Source organism: Lissotriton vulgaris, chromosome 4_1 (genome assembly GCF_964263255.1).
Source record: "Lissotriton vulgaris chromosome 4_1, aLisVul1.2, whole genome shotgun sequence".
In the NCBI taxonomy this organism is placed as follows: domain Eukaryota; kingdom Metazoa; phylum Chordata; class Amphibia; order Caudata; family Salamandridae; genus Lissotriton; species Lissotriton vulgaris.
The window spans coordinates 1248660231-1248684568 of record NC_141691.1 but is presented as its reverse complement, the minus strand read 5'-3'; the positions used below and the strand labels follow the sequence as shown (position 1 = coordinate 1248684568).

Below are 24338 nucleotides of genomic sequence, written 5' to 3'. Positions count from 1 at the left end.
TGCTTTCAGCTGAGGGACTTTCCTTTTATTAAATATTTCTGGCAACTACCTCTATTTAACTTTCTTGATAGAAAACGACCAGCAGAGATCAGTAAAATACCAGAATCACTTTAGCATTCTCTAGATTCCAGTCCATAGAAATTGTCTTCCATGAGCACCCGTAGACAATAATATTTTTTTCAAATTTTGTACTTTAAGTGATATGACCACTAAAGGCTCTGATTTTATATTAAAAACAGCTTTGGACTATACCATTTCCTGCTGAAAGGCAATAGTTCTCTCCATGTGTTAAGATACCAGGCGTGTCACGCAGTTTGGAGCTTACTTTCCATCCATGTTAAAGAACAGTAGACGTTTCAGCACCCAGGCTAATGTGCTGCATAGCTAAATACATATAAGGTCCAAGAGGCGAGACCAATTGCATTGCAAATGCTTGTTTTTTATTTATATTTGTTTCTCCCCAGGCAACCCACTGGCTGTTGTGTCCTCCACTACTTTTTGAGGGGTCTGGCAGCTCAAATTTGGCCACATAATGGCTCCTTTTCTTTTTACAGATGATGCACTGCATCAGCGATAAGTATTAGCAAAGACTAGCAGTCCAAAAGGTAAGACCTTTGTCTCCATTTTCTCCATTTGTCTTCTTAGGTCCACTGTGCCTTTTAGGTCTGGCCTAAAGACACTGTTTGCTTTGTGGTCAGCTTCATGTAATTAGAAAAAATCATAAATAAAATATACAATGAGATATACATACCACAGGAATTTTGCCATCCCCTTCATCCATTGGTCTACTAAGCTGTCATTCAAATGTTGCTTACCCCAAAGCATACACCACTGCACAACGGGTCAACCCAGTGCCTAATTTGCAAAAAAATAAGATGAGGGCCCAAAGTTATGTACAGAGGCCTGGGAAGGAGCTATCCTAGGTCGGGTGCTAAATAACAAGTGTTCGTTATCGCAAATCCATTTCATGACTCTGTAATCCAACACCGGACACTCCCTCCTTCTTTAGCTAAATTCTTGCAGGTTAAGCCTGAGCCAGCGCGCTTGCGCTGCCCTGCAAGGCTTCTTGTAAGTACTATAAACTACTCCGTGTGGGTCTGACTCCTCCCACACATAGGTTTGGCTTTTGCGTGTGTCTTTCAGTAATGAAAGCACGTAAATGACTAAAGGCGGGTGCATGCCCCACTTTCTTTTTTAATGTTCACTCCCACAGCCTTTTGCTCTTGTGAGCGAGCAGAGGCGCGCAGGCTGGCAACTGCATTCCTCGTGGGTCAGGTTACTGTGCTTTCTCTATCGCTTGTTAATGTTCTACGATAATGACCTCGGCGCACGCTTAGAGAGCTTGCATTTTCCAGCAAAGATAAAGTACTTCTGTTGATTATTAGGTGCTGGTGTTGAGCACCAGAAACCACCAGCTCATATTTAGAACTACACTTTCCCTATGTTTAAAACACCACTATATAATATAGAGCACGGCAACCTACATTCAATATTGGTTTCACTATTAAAACATGGTAACCTAGATTATATCTTTGTTTCACTAATTTATGATCTATGCAGTTCCTGTTTGTTGTATTTAATTTCTATGCTAAATAGGGCTCGAAAGTGCACACAAATGGTTTTTCTAAATCTGGGCCGTTTAACTGTATTATAGCGCATTTTATTCTGTGCTTTTTGGTTTTTTATATACAGACAGATAACTTTCTCTTTTACTTCTGTTTTTATTACTTTCTGTGCGACCGCCTTCTGAAGCACTTTTAGTTAAAACTAGCAGCCCGCCCCAGCGTTGCCTGGGGCAGAAGGGGGCTGGGGGCAGCATTTCAGGCTTGCGTCCACTCCCGACACCGGACCGCCACGACATTGTCTGTATCCCGGACAATGTCGTGGCGGGCCGGGGCGGGAGTGCACGCAAGCCTGAAACAATGCCCCCAGAGCCTGAGCCTGAGCCTTATCTCAGCCGCATTTGTTCAGGGCCAACCTCCCGCACCGGCTCCCTCCCGCCCCGACATTTCCCGTGTCCCAGAGCCTTACCTGAGCCGCCGCTCCTCCCCGCGCTCCTCACTTCACCGCCGCTCCTCCTCGTCATCACGTACGTTGCGGCCAGCGCAGCGTCGCGGCCGGCGCTACTTTCAGGGCACTACTTTTTTTTTTTACTTATATTTTTAAATGTACGTTTTTTTTTAATTTTCTATAGCCTATGTCCATCTGCACACCCTGAGGATTACAACAATGTATTGGGTGTGTGGATTGGCGCTGTGGTTCCCGAGTTTACCTTGCCAAAAGGTTTGTGTTCTCTCTTTATAATAGTAGTATAGATATAGAATATAATAGTAGTATAGAATAGATAGGAGTCCAGCTCCAAAATTATTCTACCTGTATGGCTTTTGTTTTGATGGCACATACATTGCTGTAAGCAGTGGCGGTTTTACCATATGGGCGGTGGGGCGTTGCCTCACTAATAATTATTGGGGGCAATTTAGCGCGCACAGTTGAAGTGACAAGTTTTTATAATAATATTAAAATAATCTAAACTGCGCTCTATCGCGCTGCGGCGCCAACGTCATCAAATCACGTTACACTGACAGCCTGCATTCACTCTGTGTCTGACTCACTGTCGCACCACTGCGCATGTGGTGTTTGACCGGCTGCCTTTCCTGAGCTACTGACGCCTGTGGCCTTTGAAAAGCAAGCACCGCTGAGTACGGTGTTTGCTTACTGCCACAGACCCCAGTAGTTGAAAAAGGAGCAACTTTTTTTCATGCTCAAACCAATCCTGACGCTGCTCTCTTTAGAGAGCAGCTCTCCTCTAAAGAGAGCAGCGTCAGGATTGGCTAGTCAGTGCAGCATCATGTAGTGCTTCTAGTCACTTGTGGTTGCCAGCAGCAGTCTAGTGTTGCACCGCGGGGTGGGAGCATCCAGCGTGGCAATGCCCAATCACTGTAATGGCTTAGTGTTAAGCCATTCAGTGATTGGACATTCTCAGTTGACCACGTCCAGTCAGTCACCCTTAGAGCACGTGCAGTCGACTCGAGGACGAGGGCGGAGTGTAATCGTTTGAGTCTACTCTGGAGATCAATCAGACATCGAGAGTCTGACTGTGTGACCACAGACCACTACACTGTGAATGACGACGCATCAGGTAGGTGTGTCACACGTCTTGCAACATCCACATCAGCCTGTCTTCCCGCAAGCCTCCTTGATGTATATCGGCAGCTTTTAGGGCCTTGCTGTGTTTGTTAATATATGCACTTATGCGACGTTTTTCATATCACCTAGGTCTCTTCAAAGCCTTAGCATCTAACCCATTAGAAGCACAGAATACAACTCGATGTCCATTAAACTGCGCTAGAGCGCCCTTGCATGGCTTCAAGATGCACCTGATCTGACGGGCCTGTGGACTTTCCTACTGCCAGGGTCTGGGAACAGGGCCATGCCATTTATATATAATGTTATCGCTCTGCTGGTTTACCATCTGTAGAGCTGGAGAAGTGGCGGGGCACATAGAGCGGCCCTGGGTTTTCAAAACCGCCTTTCAAGGTCTCCAGCCCGCCGGTAAAATGCCAGGTGAAATAAAAGTCCTGTCGGCTTTACATAGCTGCGTCGTGTAGGTTTGTGCATAATGCGCCTGTGGTAATAACGCTTCCTTGGCAGTGCCCCGGCCGCGTGACCCCGGCAGCGCCATGTTGGTATCTAGTAGTGCGCGTGTTATTGAGGCCGCAGCGGGGGTACCATCTCGTCCAGCTTTTATCAGAAAAGCACACAGCTCTTTTACAATGAGATCAAAAACGCCTACTCCACTCAGGTGACCCGTGTTTGCTCGGAAAGACATTTAAATAAACGAATACAGAACAAATAGATGCATTTTGGCAGAATCGCGTCGTGGGATTAAGGAGCCAGCCTGCTATGTTCTATAAATATCCGGATCTAAGCTTTGATGTCCGCTGACTTAAGAGGGAGTTTTGGTTGGGCAGTGTTTCTTCACGGGGTGGAAAACACACATCTGTCCTGCCGCTGTTTTTGGATAACGGGATGTGGGCAGAATTGGGCGAGCATGGTTACATGTAATGACTCGAGGCAGACATGTCCTGTGACTATTGCATGCATCGGATTCTAAAACAGCAAAACAAAGAGGGTCAATTTTATTGCGATCCTTTATTTTTACTATTTCCTATGTCCCTGTCAGACCGACTATTACCTTCAAAAGAACTGCCGTCGAATTTCATAAAGATTGAAAAACGATTTTGCTTCGAAGGCCGACATACCAGTATTTGTCAATCGTGCACAGGTGAACATAAACTGAGTCTGTGTGTGTAACATTCCATATTACGCTATCAAATACATTTAGCATCAGTGCTCACATAGGGGATGGAGCCTGCAAAATACCTATATCAAAAAATGTGTAATGTAGAACCTGGTAGCCTGCAATCCATTCATAAAATGTCCCTGATTTCCTTATTACAGGCGATTTGGGTGTTTATGGGGGGGGGGGGGGGGGGGGAGCCTCCGCTGAGGCAGTGGGACATGGTATGTCAAGAGACCATGTTGCTCACCTTTTCTTTCTCGGCCGGGTTGTTCTCCTCTGGGATGCTTTGCTTCTTGCAACCTGCGGTAGGGCTCCACGTGCTGCAGTTGGTGGACACTACTCCAATGGTGGGCTCTGTACCTAATCCAGCACAGCTCTCAATAAAACCCCTTACAAATCCTGTTGTTCTTTCAAGTCATAGTCAACATCACACCTCAGATCTTCACAACTGTTCTCTCGCATCTTCCCTGGCTTGTGCCCCTGCCACCACTGTTCCATCCTAAGATTTTGTTGGCCTGCAATCTGCTTTCTCTTAAAGCTAGATTTTTCCGTCGCATGTCCTTATCTGCCCCAAGCTTCCTGGATTGTGCCTCGACAGACCAGACGTGATTGCTGAACTTAGTTAAACTGTCACCTCATACTTGCCAGATCAGCTGCCCTACAAACTGTGACCAAAACATCTATCCGAAGGGTGGGGGATTGCCTAATTTGCTGTAAAATATTTTAATTCATTATGTGTTTTGTGACTCAATATCAACTATAAAGAAACAATGTCATTGAGAAGTTTGATTCCATTAAAAACAGACGTGCCGATTTCAATTACAAAAAGTGAACACTCTGTTTAAATGCTGCTAGTTTGCGTCCTGTTTATTTGTTTGGTATTAAAATACATCTGTGAGGTACTCAGCAAAGCATTGTGTTCCAAAGTTTGTTATGAAGCTCTGTAGTTATGCTGAATAAGCAGCTACCTATGTTATATGACACCACTTTATTAATGTAATAACTGCACTTTCACAATTGCTTTATTAACCTTCCTGCTTTCTCAAATTTGCTTGAAAATGCACCATTTGTCCACTCTTTTTTCAAACTTTTCTCGGGGGAAATCCCCCCGAACCCTCCTTAGGGGGTTCAGGCTCGCTCGCTCGCTACGGTGCAGTATGATTATCATTTTACGCCTCACCACTTTCAAATGTCACCAGCCGCCACTGGCTGTAAGTACACTGAACATGTTTTAATGTTATTGGGCAAAAACAGAAATGAAATAATGGCATGCCTCTAGCTGTACTCCCAATGGTTAATTTGTAAACAAGCAACTGCCGGGGCAGCCATTAAGCAGTAGTTTTAAACAATATATATATATATTATTTATTTTGCCTGCCTAATAGGCAACGTACAATTGGTGTAAATATGAAGGGAATGTGCTTTAAAGGATAAAACGTCAGGCTCCAGTAGCACTCCCAATGCTTAATTTGTAACCTTACAACGGCTGAGGCTTTTATTAGGCAGCTGCTTAACCGCATCGCTGCGGCAGCTTTTCCCGCCGGGTGCTGCAGATTGCAAAAAACCTCGTTACATGACGAGCTCAGCTCGTCATCAGCACACAACCACATACTTATCATTTTTAGCCTGCCTAATAGGCAGCATACAACTTGTGTTAATGGGAAGTGAATGTGCTTTCAACAGCAAAACTTCGAACTGTACGAGCTCGGAAACTAGGTTCCATTCTCAAATGTTGCTCAATAGGGTGTGATTTTGGACAAAGCATTTAATTACCATACACGAAGTAAAAAAATAGGTGTCCTGGACTGCAGATAAAGTATTTCTGTTGAAGTTCCTAAATGCGAGACCTATTAGCTATGCCAATGCTTGTTTTATCCCAGCTTTCGCTTTTTGTCACTTTTTTCCCCATCCTTACTTTTTCCTATCTTTCTTTTCCGCCTTCTGTTACCCTTTTGGATTTTTCTCTGTCTTGTTCTGGATCGAAGTTTGTTGAGGAAAAATAAGCGCCAGTCTAGCGAAAAGAGTGCAGGTGGGGCCCACCTGCAACCACCAGCTCAAATTAAGCAACGCTCAGCCCACTTCAGCCAATGGCTACCTTGCACTGTGCGTGATGGCATATTGCCTAATCACATGTGCATAACTGCCTAAAAAGAAATGCTCTTCAGTGCCATGGCTGGTGGGTCAATACTTTACATTGCCAGTACGTTTTTTCTTCCCATTCATTGCCTTTTAAGTCCTTTAGTCATTCTTCCGTGTTTAAACTAGGTCTTCAAATGAAAGTAATTCAGCCAATTGTACTATTTCTTTACATCATTAATAATCATATTTCCTTTGATGTATATTAAAGATACAAAAAGGATGTTCTACATGTTTTAAGCACACTTGCTTGCTAGGAAGCACCACACTCTTCTAATTAATTTACAGGCACTGAATGGCTAATCTAATTTAATTTTTTTTAAGCAAGCATATGGATAATACATTTAGATACTGGCATGTTTTATTTTTAAATAATAATATTTTTGTGACATGTTTGTAAAACAAAAAAATAACCATCGCACAAGCTCACCAAGAATAGACATATTGGCTTTGCTAATGCTTGTTTAGTATTAGAAAAAGTTCGATGAGGACCAGTAACCCGTGTGCTCTTTCGTGTTCCCCCCTAAAATCTTATTTTAGATGCACTGCCCCTTGGGTGTTCCTCACACGGACTGATAATGGCACATAGTGAGGCCGTGCTGCATATTGAGCCATCTCCATTTGCTATTCCAAAATGGGAGGGCCGAGACTACACTGCAAGTTGCCTTCCTGCAATTGGCAAGATTTAACTCTCTCTCAGACTAAGGCCTAACCGTTGAGGCCTCAAACATTTCCACTCCATTTCAGACACCCGAGTCTCAAGTAACGGGCGCTTTAGGATTCAGCCCTATAGTGATCGGGACCACACTTCAACCAGACTATCAGCTCACCCTTTCTGATCACCTCATGGATGGGGTGGGGTCAAGAGCCTCACTCACTGCAACCAGAGGGAGTAAAGAAAGAGAGCAAACACAATCACCATTTTATATTATTATTTCTTCATCCTAATCTTAAAATGTGTTCATGGATTCCACTGAATCAAAGGCAAAGTACAGAGAGTTATGAATGATGCCGATGATCCAGTGATGAGGTTTGCCTTGAAATGCACCCCACACTGTATGTGCACAATTAATTAACTTAAATGAATGAATGCCTTGTTAAACTTATAATACAGGAGGAGACATTGAACAAATGCATTTTCATGTGGGTGTGCATGCATATGTTCGTTTGCGCATTCAATAAAAAATAATTGCTTAACATTCATGTTTAAAGAAAAAGTTATTACATGTCTGAGCAAATGCGGATGAATTCTTCAACCATGGGGTAGTGTTGATGGTAAGAAAGGCTGTTTAGAGCTTGATCAGCTAACTCCACCAATTCTGAAAAATTCTTCTCTCCCTAGAAAATACCAAAAATACAGCTGTTGAATTCACAGTGAAAAGAAAAAAGCATCACCAATGTCCTTAACAAATCTACCATTAACACTCATTGAACTCCTCTCTCCTTATCCACAGACTTATCTTGTTCTGACCTATTGAAGCACAGCCAAATATTACATAGGATAATTCAGCAGCTTAGTAGTAACACTGAGTGCTTGAAGATGTTCTCAGCTTCTTGATGCTTATTATCGATTTCTTCTTTAGTATGCTCAATGCTTTGTGTTATGCAGTCATTTAGTTCCAGCGAGTCTTTGTGCAGAGAATGTTTAAAAATAGAATAAGTCCTTGTGCTGAGAAGTACCTTCAACAACTGACTACATAGCTCGATGTGCTGAGAGATGCTTTCGGTGGACTGATTAATGTAGTGAGAGGCACCTTACAGCCCAGCACAGGAGACTGAACCTAACCCACAATGTGTATCGAGCTGACTGATTCAGCTGCACTACAGATTCGCTATTTTAAGCATTAAAAATGGTTGGTAATAAGAGGACTGCCTGTATCTCAGGCTTTTTATGTCTCGGTCTGCATTAAAAAGATCAAGGCCAAAAAGCTAAAACTGGGTGTTGGGGAGAGAATGGATTGTGAAACATCTTTTCAGCATATTCTTTTACACCTTTTGCTGCACATTATTTATCAATACAACATTCATGACAATGATTGCAATATATTATAAAAGTCACATTGCTTATGAAAAGCTCCTCACTACTTCTGTGGCAGAGTTATCCAATAATGCACTGCAACAAATGTTTCTCTTCATAATTTGTTCTGCTTGTTGTGCTAGCAGCAGTATAAACAAGATCTCTTTTTATGCTGTCAGGCCACATTTTCAACGGTATTTTTAGTTCAGAAGCCACTTGACCTCATTCGATCACCATAATGCACCTACAAACTGCTGATGTTCGGCTCCACAAGCTTTTGATTGGGCATAAGGTTTGTGCTTTCACTTTTCCATTTTAGGAAAGCGTATGCTCAATACAATAGGCATGAGTTGACGAAGGTAAAAAGCTAACAATAAAGGTGCTAGACATTGGGTTGTAGGTTCACTGTGGTATGGGCCCTAGCCAAGCAGTAAACACAATCCTAGTCGGGGTAAGAGGCGAGCAAACCCTAAATTTACCTTCTGGTTCAATATCCATTGTATATCTTTCATATTTCTCCCTTCTATTCTTTTGTGTGTATCCGTTAGAAATTGGGTATCTAGTTGGTCGAGGTTTGCACCCTGTCCAAGTAGGGACCACACTCCTTGTCAGGGTAAGCTAGATACACACTTTAAATTAACCTGTGCTCACGCTCTGGTAGCTTGGCACAGAGCAGGTAGGCTTAAATTAGGAGGCAATATGTAAAGTATTCATGCAACACTAAAAACAGTGAGAATATCACACCAAAATATTCCACACCAGATTAGAAAAACAGCTTTTCATTAAATAAAGAGAGCAATCCCATAACTACAAAAATCCAATAAATAGAACTTGAAATATGAATTTGTAAAGAAGAGACTATAAAATAGCACTTAGAAGCAATAAGTGCTTACTTGGGATATCTGGTCACACCGGACCAGGACAAAATCAACATTTCCGACCAACCGCGCTGGAGCTCGGGCCTGATACAGGGAACCGATGAGATCCGCTGAACAAAAACATCCTTAATCATAGCTGCGTCAAGGTCGAATATGCGGGATGCGGCCGATGCAATGCGTTGGTGTCGATCCACGCAGTGGTGGAGATGCTCCTGTCCTTAAGTCCACAGTAGTGGCGATGCATCGGCTACAATGAACGAAGAACTTTGATGCATAGATTCAGCGTCAACGGCGAGGATGCAGTAGATGGGGATGCAAAGAATGTTGTGCAGTAGTGGTGCCGGAAGCGATGTGTCGGGCTGATTCACGCAGTAAAAGCGATGCACCAGTTCTGGTCCAAGTAATGGCGGTGATGCACCGGTTCTGATCCACGCAATGGCGGTGATGCACCAGTTAGACAGTGAATGCATGGGTTTTGCTGAAGCAAGCACCTTAGGCCCACTTTCAAGGGTCCAGGACTAGAGTGGTACCACTTTGCATGGCAGACTCACGCATGGCAGAGTCCAGGTGCAGAAGCAGGGTGGTTGGAAGTCTTAATTCTCTGAAACTTCAGCTCAAGAGGCCAGCCAGCTAGCCCTTGGAGTCACTCTAGGTTCACGTGATGCAGGTCCAGACCTTCTCACCCAGGCAGGAGAATAGCAGGCAGCAGGGCAGCACAGCAAGGCAGGAGTCCAAAAAAACAGCAGTCCAGCAGAGTGGGAGTCCTTTCAGCAGCACAGCAGTCCTTCTGCCTGCCAGAATCTTCACAGGTCCGGGAATGTACTGAAATGCTGTCAGAGGTCCAGTACTTATAACCAGTTGGGAATTTGAAGACAGACCTTTGACGTGCACAGAGGGCCTGCCTTCATGCACTGGCTCCAGACTCAATATGCCAATTGGGAATGAACCTATGTTACCAAGTTGTAAGGGAGAGAGCACAATAATTTAGCACTAGTAAAGTGCACAAAGTCCTAAAGCCAGCAAAACGAGGTCAGAAAAGTGGAGGAAGTACGCAAAATGTTCGGGGGAAGGCCACCCTAAGGTGGTCAGATCTAACACATGCCCCCTCAGCAGAAAGTGGGGAGAGCTACCCAACATCTTCGGAGTTCTCTTCACTTACGTGGAAGAACCTGGAGAGGCCATCAGCATTGGCATGAGATGGCCCTGTATAATGCTCCACCGAAAAGTCTACTCCCTGTAGGGAGATGGACCACCTCAACAGTTTGGATTTTCACCCCTCATCTGCATGAGCCATCTGAGGGGTCTGTAGTTGGTCTTCACCAGGAAGTTCGTCTTAAACTCTCAACTTCTTTAGTGCCCAGACCACAACAAAAGCATTTCTTTCAATAGCACTCCTCCTCTGTTCCTGTGAAAGTAACCTCCATAATAATGAAGGCCACCGGTTGGTCTAGGCCATCCTCGCTCATCTGTGCTAAGACTGCCATTGTGCCATGCTCTGTAAAATCCATCTCCACGATGAATTTTTGGAGAGATTCGGTGGCTTCCTTGAGGATATCAAAGGCCTTCTGATAAATCTCTGTCTAGATCACCAATCTGGGCTGCTTCTTGGAAGTCAGCTCAGGTAAGGAGGCCACAATGCTGCCATACCCCTTAGCAAATCTTCAGTAGCAGCCTGTGAGACCTAGGAAGCTCTCACATCTGTCTTTGGTTGCCAGGCCATTATAGTTTCAATCATGGCCTGGAGACGCTGCACCTTGCTCCCACCTACTAGGTTACCCAGGTACACCACAGAGCCCTGCCCAATCTGGCACTTCCTGGCCTTGATGGTCAGGCCTGCCTGTTGTAGGGTCTGAAGCACCTCGTGGAGGAGATGCAGGTGTTTCTCCCAGCTGCAACTTTAGACAGCAATGTTGCCTACGTAAGGGGCACAGAAGACCTCCTTACCAACCAGGCCCCTGTCTGTTAACCAACCTTTGGAAGGGCATTCTTCAAGCCAAAGGACATCACCCGAAATTAGAAGTGGTTCTCTAAGGTTGAAAATGCTGACCTCTCATTGGCCCCCACAGTCAGAGCAATCTGCCAATACTCTGATGACAAATCAAAGGTAATGAGAAATGTAGCAGCACCCGGCTTATCAATGAGCTTATCAGCTCTGGGGATGGGGTGGGTGTCAGTCTTGGTGACGGAATGGAGTCCCCAGTAGTCAACACAGAACCGGAGTTCTGGAGTGGCACCTTGTGTGGCAGCCTTTGGTACCAGCAGGATAGGGCTGTACCAGCCAGCATCTAGGAGACTTCCCCCTTAATGCGGACCCCAGCCCTGTCTGACAACCTGTACATTTTGTTTTCCTCAGGTGAGCTGTCTCCAGTGCCAATATCGTGGATGCAAAGATGTGAGAGTTTGGGGTGAGTGACAACAGTGAGGCAAAGTATCCCAGCAACTGGTAAGAGTCACCCTGCTGTTCTGAGATCGGGGTGGAAGAGAGGTTAACGCCCTCCACTGTACCATTGTCTTCCGGTGCAGAGAAGAGGTCAGGGAGACGTTATCTCTCCTCTTCCACCCCCTCATCTGTCATGAGGTGCATGCTCACTGCAGACCTCTCGAACTGAGGCTCGAGTCTGTTCACATGGAGCACCCTTAGGAGTTTCCATGGGGTCTGGATATCCACAAAGTAGGTGGACTCCCCCATTACAGTCCTTGATTTCATATGGGTCGGTTCACCGGTCCTGGAGAGCCCTAGGCTCTACTGACTCCTTGATCCATACTTTCTTGCCAGGCTGAAACTCCACCAGAGAGGCCTTCTAGTTGCGGAGGAACAGCATGTAGCTGACCACATGCCGGGTTGGGGGGTCCTGGGAACTTGCTCCCACCCTTCCTTGACAAGGCTCAGAGGTCCCCTAACAGGATGGCGATAGAGGAGTTCAAAGGGGCTGAACCCTACACCTTTCTGTGGCACCTTCCTGTAGGCAAAGAGAAGGCATGGCAAGAGGATGTCCCACTTACGCCTCATGGGCTCAGGTAGGCCCATAATCATGCCCTTCAAGGTCTTGTTGAACCTCTCCACAACACCACTTGTTTGGAGGTGCTAGGGTGTGGTAAACTTGTAAGTTACGCCACACTCAATGAGGAATCCACAGGCAGATACTGTACCCACCAGAAAAAGTGTTACCGAAGGTAAGTAACTTGTTCTTCTGATAGATACATATGCCTGTGGATTCCTCGCCTTTTGAATTGAATCCCCAAGCAGTCCCGTTCTTGGAGAAGGGTGCACGCCTATCTCATACCAAAATATCTTGCAGCACAGAATGTGCAAAGTGGCCGTCCCTCCTCACCTCCGAATCTAAGAAATAATGTTTTGCGAAAGTGTGGAGGGAGGCCCAAGTTGGCACTTTGCAGAGGTCTACCACAGGGACACCTCTAGCTAAAGCCGAAGAAGAAGACTTAGTGCTGGTGGATTGAGCTCAAATACCTTCAGGAGGGTCTTTCTTGGCCAAAGCGTTGCAGATCTTATGGAAGAGGATGATCCACGTGGACAGCGTTCTCTTGTGGACAGCCTTGCCCTTCATTTTGCCCACATATCAAATGAAGAGTTGCTTGCCCAACCTGAAATCCATAGTCCTGTCCAGGTAGAAGCTGACCCCCCATTTAGGGTCCAGTCAGTGAAGTCTCTCCTCCTTGGAAGGGTGAGGAGAGGATAGAAAGTGGGTAAAGTGATAACTTGTCTTCGGTGAAAGGGAGTGACCACCTTAGGCAGGAAAGCAGCTCTGGTCCTAAGAACTATCTTATCCGCATGAATTGGGGTCAATGGGAGCTTAGAGCTAACCATCTGCGGCTAACTAACCTCCTAGCTGAAGTAATTGCAATCAGAAATATTAATTTAAATTCTAAGAATCTCAATGGACAGCTATGCAGGGGTTCAAAGGAAGACCCCCATCAAGAAAGTAAGGACTACATCAAATCCCACTGAGGCATGATAAAGGGAGTGAGAGGAAACCAATGAATTAGACCCTTAATGAATCTCATGACTATGGGAGATTTAAACAAAGAGGGTTGGTCTGGTAAGCAAAGAAAAGCCAACAAGGCAGACAAGTAGCCCTTGACCATTGCTACTGCACAATTGTGCTGTGCTAGGGAAAGAAAAAAACTGAAAATATCAGACAAATGGGCTCATAAAGGATCAATTGATCTCTCTCCACACCATTTTACAAACCTGGCCCACCTACTAGAGTAGAGAGATTTAGTGGAGTGTCTTCTGGCCAATAAAATAACATCCATCACATCTGGTGAGAGAGAGAAAGATTTCAGGTTGCCCAATAACCAGGCATGAAGGAGCAGGCTCCGGAGGCGGGATGTGGAACCTGCCCCTGTGACTGCGAAAGGATGTCTGCCCTGAGAGGTTCATGGAGCGGAGTGTGCGATGAGAGGTAAAGTCGGTCTGTGAACCACACCATTCTTGGCCAGTCCGGAGCAATGAATAGGACTTGAGCGCAGTCTTGGCGAATCTTTCTCTGAACTCGAGGAATCAATGGTATGGGAGGAAACGCGTAAAGAAGCTGTGAACCCTCCAGTCTAGCTGAAACATGTCCCCCAACGCTCCCTGCATCAAATACTGTAGACTTCAGAACGACCGACCGTGAGTGTTCTCTTGAATGGCAAAAAGGTCCATCCGAGGAAATCCCCACATCCTGAAAATGTGAGGGACCACCTCCGGATGGAGACGCCAGTCATGATCAGCAGAGTACTGCCAACTGAGACTGTCTGCACGCCTATTCAGCTCTCCAGCCAGATGATTTGCAATCACGCAAATCTGATGGCCCTGAGCTCAGGACCAGAGTCGCAGAGCCTCTATATAGAGACGATACGACCCTACGCCTCACTGTTTGTTAATGTACCACATCGCGGTAGTGTTGCCCGTCAGGACCTGAACTGCCCGACCACTAAGGGAGGGAAGAAAGGCCTTGAGGGCCAAACGTATCGCCCGCACTTCTAAAAGATTGATGGGAAGCAATCTTTCCTCTGGAGACCAAAGACCCTAGACCTCCAGATGAACTCCCCACCCTATAATGGAGGCATCCCTTATCACTGTGGCCACCGGAGAAAAAGGTTGAAACAGCTTCCCTTGAGACAAGCTGTCCGAAACACTCCACGATAATAGCTCCGCTGCAGTGTCTCTGGAGATTGTGCCTACCTCCCTGAGATCCCTGTTGTGTTGAAACCACTGCTGCTGAGGCACCACTTGAGCGCCCTAGTATGCCAGTGTGCATGGTTGACCAACAGTATGCAGGAAGCGAAAAGACCAAGCAGGCGTACGACCTTCAGAACTGGAACAGCCGCTCCATTTTGAAACATTGGAATCAAAGTCTGGATATCTAGAATCCGCTGAGGAGGAGGGAAAGCATGACTCACTGTAGTGTCCAGAACTGCCCCTATGAACAGGTTGCGCTGAGAGGGCACCAGGTGAGATTTGGGCACATTTATCGAAAACCCCAAGTCGACCAACAGCTGTATTGTTACCTGCAGATGATGCAGCACCATCTCTGGCAACTTTGCGTTGAGCAGCCAGTCATCCAGATAAGGAAAAACAAGAATCCCCGATCTTCTGAGTTGAGCTGCTACCACTGCCATCACCTTCGTGAAGACCCGTGGTAAGGATGTAAGACAAAACGGAAGGACCGTAGACTGGTAGTGTTGAGATCCCACCGTAAAACGGAGATACTTCCGATGCAAATTCAGGATGGGAATGTGAAAATACGCATCCTGTAAATCAATAGATATCATCCAGTCTTCCTGCTGCAGCACCAAAAGAACCTCAGCTAGGGTCAACATCTTGAATTTCTCCTGTTTGAAATAAAAAATTCAAGATCCTGAGGTCTAGGATCGGTCTTAATCACCCGTCCATTTTTGGGATCAGGAAATACCGGGAGTAGCATCCATGACCCCTCTCCTGCTCCGGAACAACCCCTATCCCACCTTTCTGCAGCAAAGAGAGAACCTCTTGTTGCAGGAGCAACAGATGGTCCTACAAGCACCAGCCAAGGCGATGGGGGAAAGGACGGTGTAATTCCCGGAAAGGACGGGTGTATCCATTTTCCACAAGATCCAAAACACAGATCTGATGCAACAGATCTCCAATTCCATGGAAAAGGGGACACCCGACCTCCCACAGGACATTCATGCTCTTAGATCAGGGATCCAGAGCTGTTTCCCTGCGGTACCAGTTGGGGGAACAGGAGAGGAGAAGGAGGAGACTTCCTGATGAGCTGAGCCTCACAACCGAGATCTACCTTTCCCTCTGTACGATCAATACAGAGGATTCACCTGTTGCTGTTGCTGCTGCTGCCAGGCCTGAAAGGAGGGAGACCTGCCAAATAAGAAAAATCTGCGGTAACCAAAGCCTCTGGGCTGGGGCTGTAGACCCAACATCTAGTTGTGGCCCTACTATCCTATCCTTAAGAAAGAAACATATGGTATCCCAACTGGTGTAATTCAAAAAGACAATTGGTTAAGATATGTATAAAACAATATCACAAGGAGAGAAGGAGACTCTATTCAATTTTAACATATGTGCTTGTGGCATCATATTTATTATAGGAAAAAGGAAAAACAACTACAGCACTACAAGGAACAAAATGGAAATAAAATTAGAAATACCCAAATTGTACTTGGTGCTCAGTGCAGGTGGGTGAACGCACGGTAGCAGTAAGTGACAAAAATCAGCGGCGGCAGCGCAAGGTGATGAGTGAACAATATATACAGTGAGTTGATGACATAAGGTGGTTCCGTTTTTGTTTGAAATGTTGATTTTGATAGAATTATACAGGTGTTATTTCAGGAACCATTTTGTCTGAAGCTCCTATGTTCGCGCTGAACGGTCGACGGCATTTCGATCCCCTTTTAAATCAGGATCATCATCAGGACTTGGGTAAGATGCAGTGTGGATCTGGAAAGGCTCAGATGATTCAAAGCGGGCCGATGCAGGGATCCGGCGTAAGGGGCGGGTGGGACGTCAATCCGATTGGTGATCGGCGTAATCCGAGAATAAATCTGAATGCGGCGAGGCATCCAAGTGGAATGAATCCGTGCTGGTGTTGCCTCATCCTTAAAGCACAGTAGCGCCGAGTCCGCTTGAGTACCAAAGAGGCGAGAGTCCAAAAGGGTGGCCTGCACATCTGATGAAAAACCAGACCCCCTTAAGCCAGGCGTGCCTCTTGGTTGCCACTGGGGTACCCATCACCCTAGCAACAGAGTCTGCTGCATCAATGACTTGACGGGCTGCAGCTTGGGTGTCCGACAGAACCTCTGAAAAATGGCCCTGAATGTCCTCCGAAAACCTGGAGATCACTTCCTTTGCAGAATCCTTCGAAGGGTGTATGTATCGTCCCAGCAGACATGCTGCATTTGTGGATTTTTAGGCCTTACCAGCTGAAGAAAAAAAAACTTTTTAGACTCTTGCTCAATCCTCTTAGATTCCCTATCTCTAGGTGTTATATGGAAAGAGCCTGTAGACTGCTTAGTAGAGCATGATGCCTGAACTACCAAGCTCTCAGGGGATGGGTGTGCAGATAGGAAAGCTGGATCCCTAGGCTCTACCTTGTAAATGCTTGCAATCGATCAGGACACAGCAGGGGCAGTCATTGGCTTCTGCCATACTTCTAAAATAGGCTCAGTCAAAGCCTCATTAAAAGGAAGCAGAGGCTCCGTCACAGATGAAGGAGAGTGAAGAAAGTCCGTCAGGATGTTAGGCTTAAGCTCCACAGTCGGTAACTGCAAGTCCAGCAGATCAGCTGCCTTCTTTATTATGGAGTGGTAAGAAGAGACCTCCTGTGATGGAAGGCCTTTCAGAGAAGAGAGTTCCCACTCCGGAGAAGTATCCAATCCACTAGCTTTCTAAAGCCTCTGTACCTCCCTTTTAAATCTCATCTCATCTCAGCATCACCAGATGCGACGCCAGTGACTTCGGGACCGGCGTCGATGGAGGCTCCACAGGATCATCTGAAGGCGCCTGGCGAGGCAGAGACGGCGCCGGACCGGAGCCAGGCAGTGCTGGAGAAAACTCCATCTGCCCTCTTCCCTGAAGGGATAGCACCGGCGTCGAGAACCTCGGCGTCAGGAGGGGCCAACACCCCGGGGAAATCGGCATGAATGGTGCCTGTGCGAATTGAGGTGGCAAACCTCCAAGGGAGTACAACAGCGGTCTCATGTGGCCAAACGGTGCACCAGTAGGGTTAGCTGCTTCGGCACACATGCCGAACATCGCATATAAGAAATGGGAAAGATCCGTACTGGAGCAGAAAATGGTGGGTACGGATCTGGTACCGCAGGTTCAGGGATAGCTCGAGGAGGCTGTAAGACAGGTTCTGGTTGCGGCGCAAACACTGGAGCTGGGGGTGGAGTGGCCGGACACGTAGGCATCACTTACCTGACACCAGAGAACCTCTAGAAGCCAGAGAGTGCGCCGGAGTCACCTGAGGTGAAGGAGAAGGTGAGACTTCATCTTTTCTTTGACGTTGGAGTACCAGGGACCCCGACTGCAGTGACTTATCTTTTGACAAACGACGTCTGGAACAATGATGTCGCTTTTTCTTGTGTTTCCTTGACGACTTTAAGGTGTGCGGAATTGGAGATTTAGACTTCGAACTCGTCCGTTTCTGGCACCTCTTCTGCATCTTCGCCGTGGCCATAACCAGCTTAGCCTCCCACTCTTTGAGGGCCATCAGATTCATGCGTCAACACGACAAACACCCTTCAACGTCGTAGTCCGACGGAAGGCACCAAAGACAATCATCAAGGGGTTCAGTGACAGACATATGACCCCCACATACTCTACAAGGCTTGACACTGGACTTAATCTGAGCAGCCACGTCACTGCTACAATTTCAGGAAGAACTTGCAACAATGAAACTCTCAGAAATGGAGAGCCCTGGAAAAACAGTTATGTGTTGACGGTGTGGAAGAAAGGGAACTGACGTCAGCATGCTGACGAGGTCTTCTTATGGCTGTGCGGGGTCGCGAGCAGAACCGCTCCATTGTGACGTTGATGTGGAAGAGCTATGGATACAAGTTTCTGTGGAATGCTAAGCAAGGGGTAATTTATAAGGTGAGGAATTCACAAGCAGATGTATCCATCAGAAACTTACATACTTATGTTAACACTACTAATTTAGTGACCCGCATTATTGTGGGTTCCAGTAGTTATACATATTTTTATTCAATGAAAGAGAAACAGTGCGGATTGCTCATAACTCGCATTTATATTCTATTGCGGAAATGCATTTTGCTTCCACTGAAAAAAATTGACTGCTGTTCAGACTGTTGTGCTGAAGGAATGTCCATTGGTTCAAGAGAAATGCATAATTGTGGTGTCTCATGTTCCAGCCTTAAATGCCTTCACCAAGGCCACCATTCCTAACGCAAAACAATTACATCCAAGATGGATCCACGGGGCTACTTCCTTAACAGCTACTGATTATGTTTTTGACCATACTTGGAGAACACAGGAATACATCCAGAATGAACAAGAATACACATGTCTAGTGAAATGTTGTCTCTTTTTCAATGTGTTTTCATAATCTATACTGATGGTACAGCCCAGCCAGTGGCTGGCACTATGTAAAAATACTCAGCAGCATGTACTGCAGTTAAAGGTGTCATGGAAGGTGGTGTATTTCAGGCACAAAAAACATACACAGACATTTTAGCTGACTGTACCACTCAGCTGGCTGAATTGAAAGCGTTGACTCTGGATTTGCAGAATACGGATTAAGAATTCCCAGCACTTATTGTGAGTGATTACTATTACTGCGTCCAGTCCTTTAATGATAATTTACCTTATCGGCGCTTGAGTGGATTCAGAAATTCTAAAGGTTACACTATCAAGCATAAGGTTCTTTGGGGCAAAGTGGCGGCATTGAAAGATACTTTGCCACAGACTCACGTGATCATACATTGAGTCAATAACGTGTTGGTATACACATTGCGGGGAATTCATTGGCTGATGAAGCTGCCAAGGTGGCTGTTCACACTGTATTAGTAGCTGAGGTTACGCGGCCATATACGAGGCTACATGATGACATCATGGCTGCGGTCACTGCCTCGGCTAGTGACAACCCCAACCTAAAGCCTATTCCGCAAAAAACTCCTATCTACCGTCTCCTCAAAACGTTACCTTTGCCTGCAAACATGGGTTGGGTGATCAAGTGATAACTAACCGGGACAACAGGTTCGAGTTAATAATAGCTGATCATGAGGGATTGGCTACAGTGTCTTTATTACATAAACGCTACTGGTGGCTAGGTCTTTATGAACTGACTTAAAAAATGTCGATTTACAAAAGGGGGTGGTGATGAACAGAGTGTCTGAATTGAGCAGACCACTCTTACCCAGTCCAAAGATCAGGGCTTGATCCATCACCGTTATTTATCTCACTGCCCCATCCCAGCTCAGAACCTGGCTATATGCAAATCAGTCTGTCCCTGGCCCAGTGCATCATGGGAACAGGGCAGACTAAACTACCAAGCCAATTCTTTACCAGAAAGGAGACAAGCTACCGGGGACCGGTTTCTGGCATTTCAGCCTCTTCGGCCCGGCTTGCTTGAATCCTGATGGAGCAGTGAGAAAGGGACTCATGTCTGAGTATACCCTGCCACACCTATAGTGGCCAAAATCGATTTACAAAAGGGGGTGGTGATGAACAGAGTGTCTGAATTGAGCAGACCACTCTTACCCAGTCCAAAGATCAGGGCTTGATCCATCACCGTTATTTATCTCACTGCCCCATCCCAGCTCAGAACCTGGCTATATGCAAATCAGTCTGTCCCTGGCCCAGTGCATCATGGGAACAGGGCAGACTAAACTACCAAGCCAATTCTTTACCAGAAAGGAGACAAGCTACCGGGGACCGGTTTCTGGCATTTCAGCCTCTTCGGCCCGGCTTGCTTGAATCCTGATGGAGCAGTGAGAAAGGGACTCATGTCTGAGTATACCCTGCCACACCTATAGTGGCCAAAATCGATTTACAAAAGGGGGTGGTGATGAACAGAGTGTCTGAATTGAGCAGACCACTCTTACCCAGTCCAAAGATCAGGGCTTGATCCATCACCGTTATTTATCTCACTGCCCCATCCCAGCTCAGAACCTGGCTATATGCAAATCAGTCTGTCCCTGGCCCAGTGCATCATGTGTCCTTTGCTGTGACATTTGTCCACAAATTAAAAGTTCCACAGTTGAACACCCACCGCTGTCACCTCTTGTGGTTTTAAATAAGCCATTACAATGTGTCTATTTAGATCACTGCGGGCCACTTCATTCAGATGGTGCCTTCAAATATATCTTAGTGGCTGTTGATTCTGGTTTTCGATTTCTATGGGTGTGGCCACAGCGATCGGCTGGCAATCAAACTATTATTAAAGATTTGCTAGTCTTTATTGGTACAAATGCAGTGGCAGCATTTCACTCGGACTAGGGACCAGCATTTGCCTCTAAGGTATTCCGGGATGCTAAAGGAACGCTGGGTGTTGCTGTGCATTATTTCACCCCTAATCCTGAGGAAAATTCGATAGTGGAATGGAAGAATCGAGACTTAAAGCAGTCCTTAACAGCTGGAGTATTGGTTCTCAGCATTTCACTCGGACTAGGGACCGGCATTTGCCTCTAAGGTATTCAGGGATGCTAAGGGAACGCTGGGTGTTGCTGTGCATTATTTCACCCCTAATCCTGAGGAAAATTCGATATTGGAATGGAAGAATCGAGACTTAAAGCAGTCCTTAACAGCTAGAGTATTGGTTCTGGTCGTAGTTGGATCCTTTACCTGGATCGTGTCCAAACAGCGTTAAATAATCTGCCTAGACGGTCGTTGGGTGGCTGGACTCCCTAAGAGGTATTGTTTGGAGTTCAAATGCTTGTTCCAGATCTTGATTACTCTAGCACAGTGGTAACACATGTGCCCTTTGACACCAATGACGTTTCACTTTCTTAGACGACTTCCAAAGTGAGCACTCAAATTTAATTTTCTAAACGTTCTGTCACTGACGAAGTGAAGGAGCAACAAATGGTTTCTGGCTGGATTCCTAAAGTTGGATCTAGTCCGAGAGAAGATTGCAGACAAAAAGAGTGTGGCCTGTCCTACCGTGCACTGGTACCTGTCCTTGCGCTGAAGGTACTGGAAATGTGATTTTAAAACTGCTTGCTGGTTGTAAACAGACAAAACAAGTTTCCATTCATTTGATCAAGTTACACCATGTGGTCAGTTCTCCATAGTAGGCCACAGGGGTTTCTGGGTACTTCCTTGTCACCTCTCCCTACCCTGCACGAAACCCCTCTACATGCACTAAGTAGTCCGAATCTTTCTATTGCTAGGCTGCGTCTTCAGAGGCTGAACTTTCAATTGTGCTAGGTAATGATGAAACCACAGGATGTGTTTCTAACTTGAGTTTGCTGTTTTCGACTGCTGCTCCTTGTTATGAAATTATATATAATCAACCACCTTTGGAGGTGCCTCCTATGCGTAATGAAGTGTCTGTTTTTACTCATACTGTTTCTGGTTTCTTTGTCAAGATAGAGGATTTTTCTTCAGGCTCTTTGCATACCTCCTTTTTGTGGTGTGCTTGCACTGTTCTTTTGGCGGAAACAGACTTATCCGATTCCTCCATGGTCCTCCTGTTGGATTTTTCTTTCATTTTTTTCCCTCTTCCTCTAGATTGGATTTGTTACCGTCTTATTGAATGGACACTATCTACCTGATCGTATTTCTCCTGAACTAGTTGCTGAGGTGCTTACAAACCATTTCCCATCACATAAGGGCAAAGAGACATGTCTCTTGTGAACATTACTGCATTCCCTGTCCATGATGGTATCATTTGCGATAAAGTCCCCTACGACATTTTCAGTCCTACAGAAACATTGCAGATTCTGTATGTTTTTAAAGTTGCTATGGATGATGTTATTACGACATGTTCTATTTCGGATTAATGGGATGTTATGACTGTTCCTAATATGATATTAGAACCACACAGTATTGGAAAATGAGGATTTGTGTTTGAATTCTGCAAACTATGGAAAAATGTTTTGTTACCATTATTATGCACCTCATTATTTACTCAGAGCTGGTACACCATGTTCTCTTTATAATTATACACAGTGGTAACACTACCTGACACCACCTGTGGGTAGTTCTAAAACATATTTAAAGATGTTTTCTTATTTTTAAGATCATGTTCCAACAGAAACAGCTTCATATTTTTATGTTTACGCCTTTTCCACCAAAGAAAAATATACTCACACAAACAAAGTTGAATTATTCTGACTCATTTATTTCACAACTGTCCCTGAAGGGTTATAAACATTGGAGGGACAATATTGATCTAAAATGTGTAAGGTTACACGCCTCTGGCAGATCCAGGGCACTGATACTTTATTTGGGGGTTGTCTGATCCCTCGCCAAATTATTTTTCTAAACCAACAGTACAATAGACTATGTATCTTGGCTTAAGGAATGCTCAACATTTAAATACAAAGCAAACACAAGGAGATGATGGACGGAGCGCTGAAACATTTAATACACTCACCCACAGTCACAGATCTTGGTTGAATCCATCATTGTTCTTTAGCTCACTTCGCCACCCCAGTTCAGACCCAGCCATACGCAAATCAGTATTGACTATGTTCCTAATGGGAACAGTCCAGCCCTAACTGCCAAGCCAGATCTTTGCTGAACCGTAAACAAGCATCCTGGGACCGGTTTCGGGGTAATACCCCTCATCAGCCAGGCTAGCTTGAATCCAGTGGCTAAGTGAGCAAGGGACCCACGTCTGGGCATACCCTGCCAACTTAGGAAGAACAAAGCAAACACAAGGAGATGATGGATGGAGCGCTGAAAACTTTTCAGACCCTTCTGTAGTCACGGTTTCCAAGATTGTGACTTGCTGCATAAATATCTTAATTCCTCTGATACATTCTATCAGGGAAGTTACTTTGTGGGCGAAGGTCCCTGTTGCTTAAAATACCTTTGACTGCTTAAGCAGACTGAAAGCCTTATTGTTTGAAAAAGATGTGTGTTAGACCTGTCCGCCCTTTGGGTGGTCCCTCCTAATTATTTATTTATTTTTGTCCCCTTTTTGCCCCTCAATCTTTTCATTTTGATGTCCACTGGAATTTTTAGGTGTTGTCCAGAGGGGTTAGGTACTCCTTGACCCTATAGCTCCTCATAGGCCTTTAAATCCCTCCTTTTCTAGGGCAGGTTTAGCTACACAAAATGGTGGCCAGTAACTGCCATAACTGCTCACCTCAGGGACCTGAGCCATAGGATTACATTGGGAGGAATCTAGAACCTTCCGGCCCCTTCTAGTGAACTGGACCTAGGGTATAAAAGGACAGAACCTTGGAGGCCATTTTGTGCAGCAGGGAGTTGGTGGGAGTGCAGGCTGTGGTGACAGAGGAGGGGGCTTAGAACATTGTAAGGGTTGACTTCCCTGGAGGGCTGCTCCCTTAATTATGTCATTTCCCCCGTTCAGGCCATAGATCTGACCCTACCCGAACAACTTTCCTCCTTTTGAACTCTGACTGAGAGTCCTTGTAGTAAAAAGAGAAGGACTGACACTCTCACCGGATGGTCACGGGAGACTGCTGGACTCACATCAAGCGGATCGATCAGTTGAATTACCCCATCGGGAGGAAGAGCTGATTGAGGACTTTTGACAACCTCTGGGGGAGACTGGGAGAGTCCGATCCCCTTTCTCCCCTCTGACTCCTTTACGAGCTCACTCCTGCCCTGGCTTGACCCCTCCTACCTGTGAGCAGAGGCGCTGCACCGAGGTCGCCTCTTCTTCTCTCCTTTCGGGGGCAGGTGAAGCGAGGACCCGCTGAAGTGGGGTAATTAGCCGACTCACAGTGTCGGGATTAGAGGCGGTGGCTGAGGCGTCCGACTGCAGCGCAGACGAGGAGGAGGGCTCGGCGGAGCAGAAGAGGCGGAACAACGGAGAAGTGTCCCTGGTACCGCGCAGGTCTGAGG

The 24338-nt window shown here is 45.9% G+C and overlaps 1 protein-coding gene across 1 annotated transcript in view; it reads right to left on the bottom strand.

Annotated features, from left to right (window-relative positions):
* The window catches only part of RTTN (rotatin), a 1129552-nt gene that overhangs the window by 874070 nt on the left and 231144 nt on the right, over positions 1–24338 (bottom strand). Inside the window, exon 14 of the mRNA XM_086965450.1 lies at positions 7665–7777. Coding sequence (XP_086821576.1) covers positions 7665–7777 — 113 coding nt within the window. The remainder of the gene's footprint in view (positions 1–7664; positions 7778–24338) is intronic.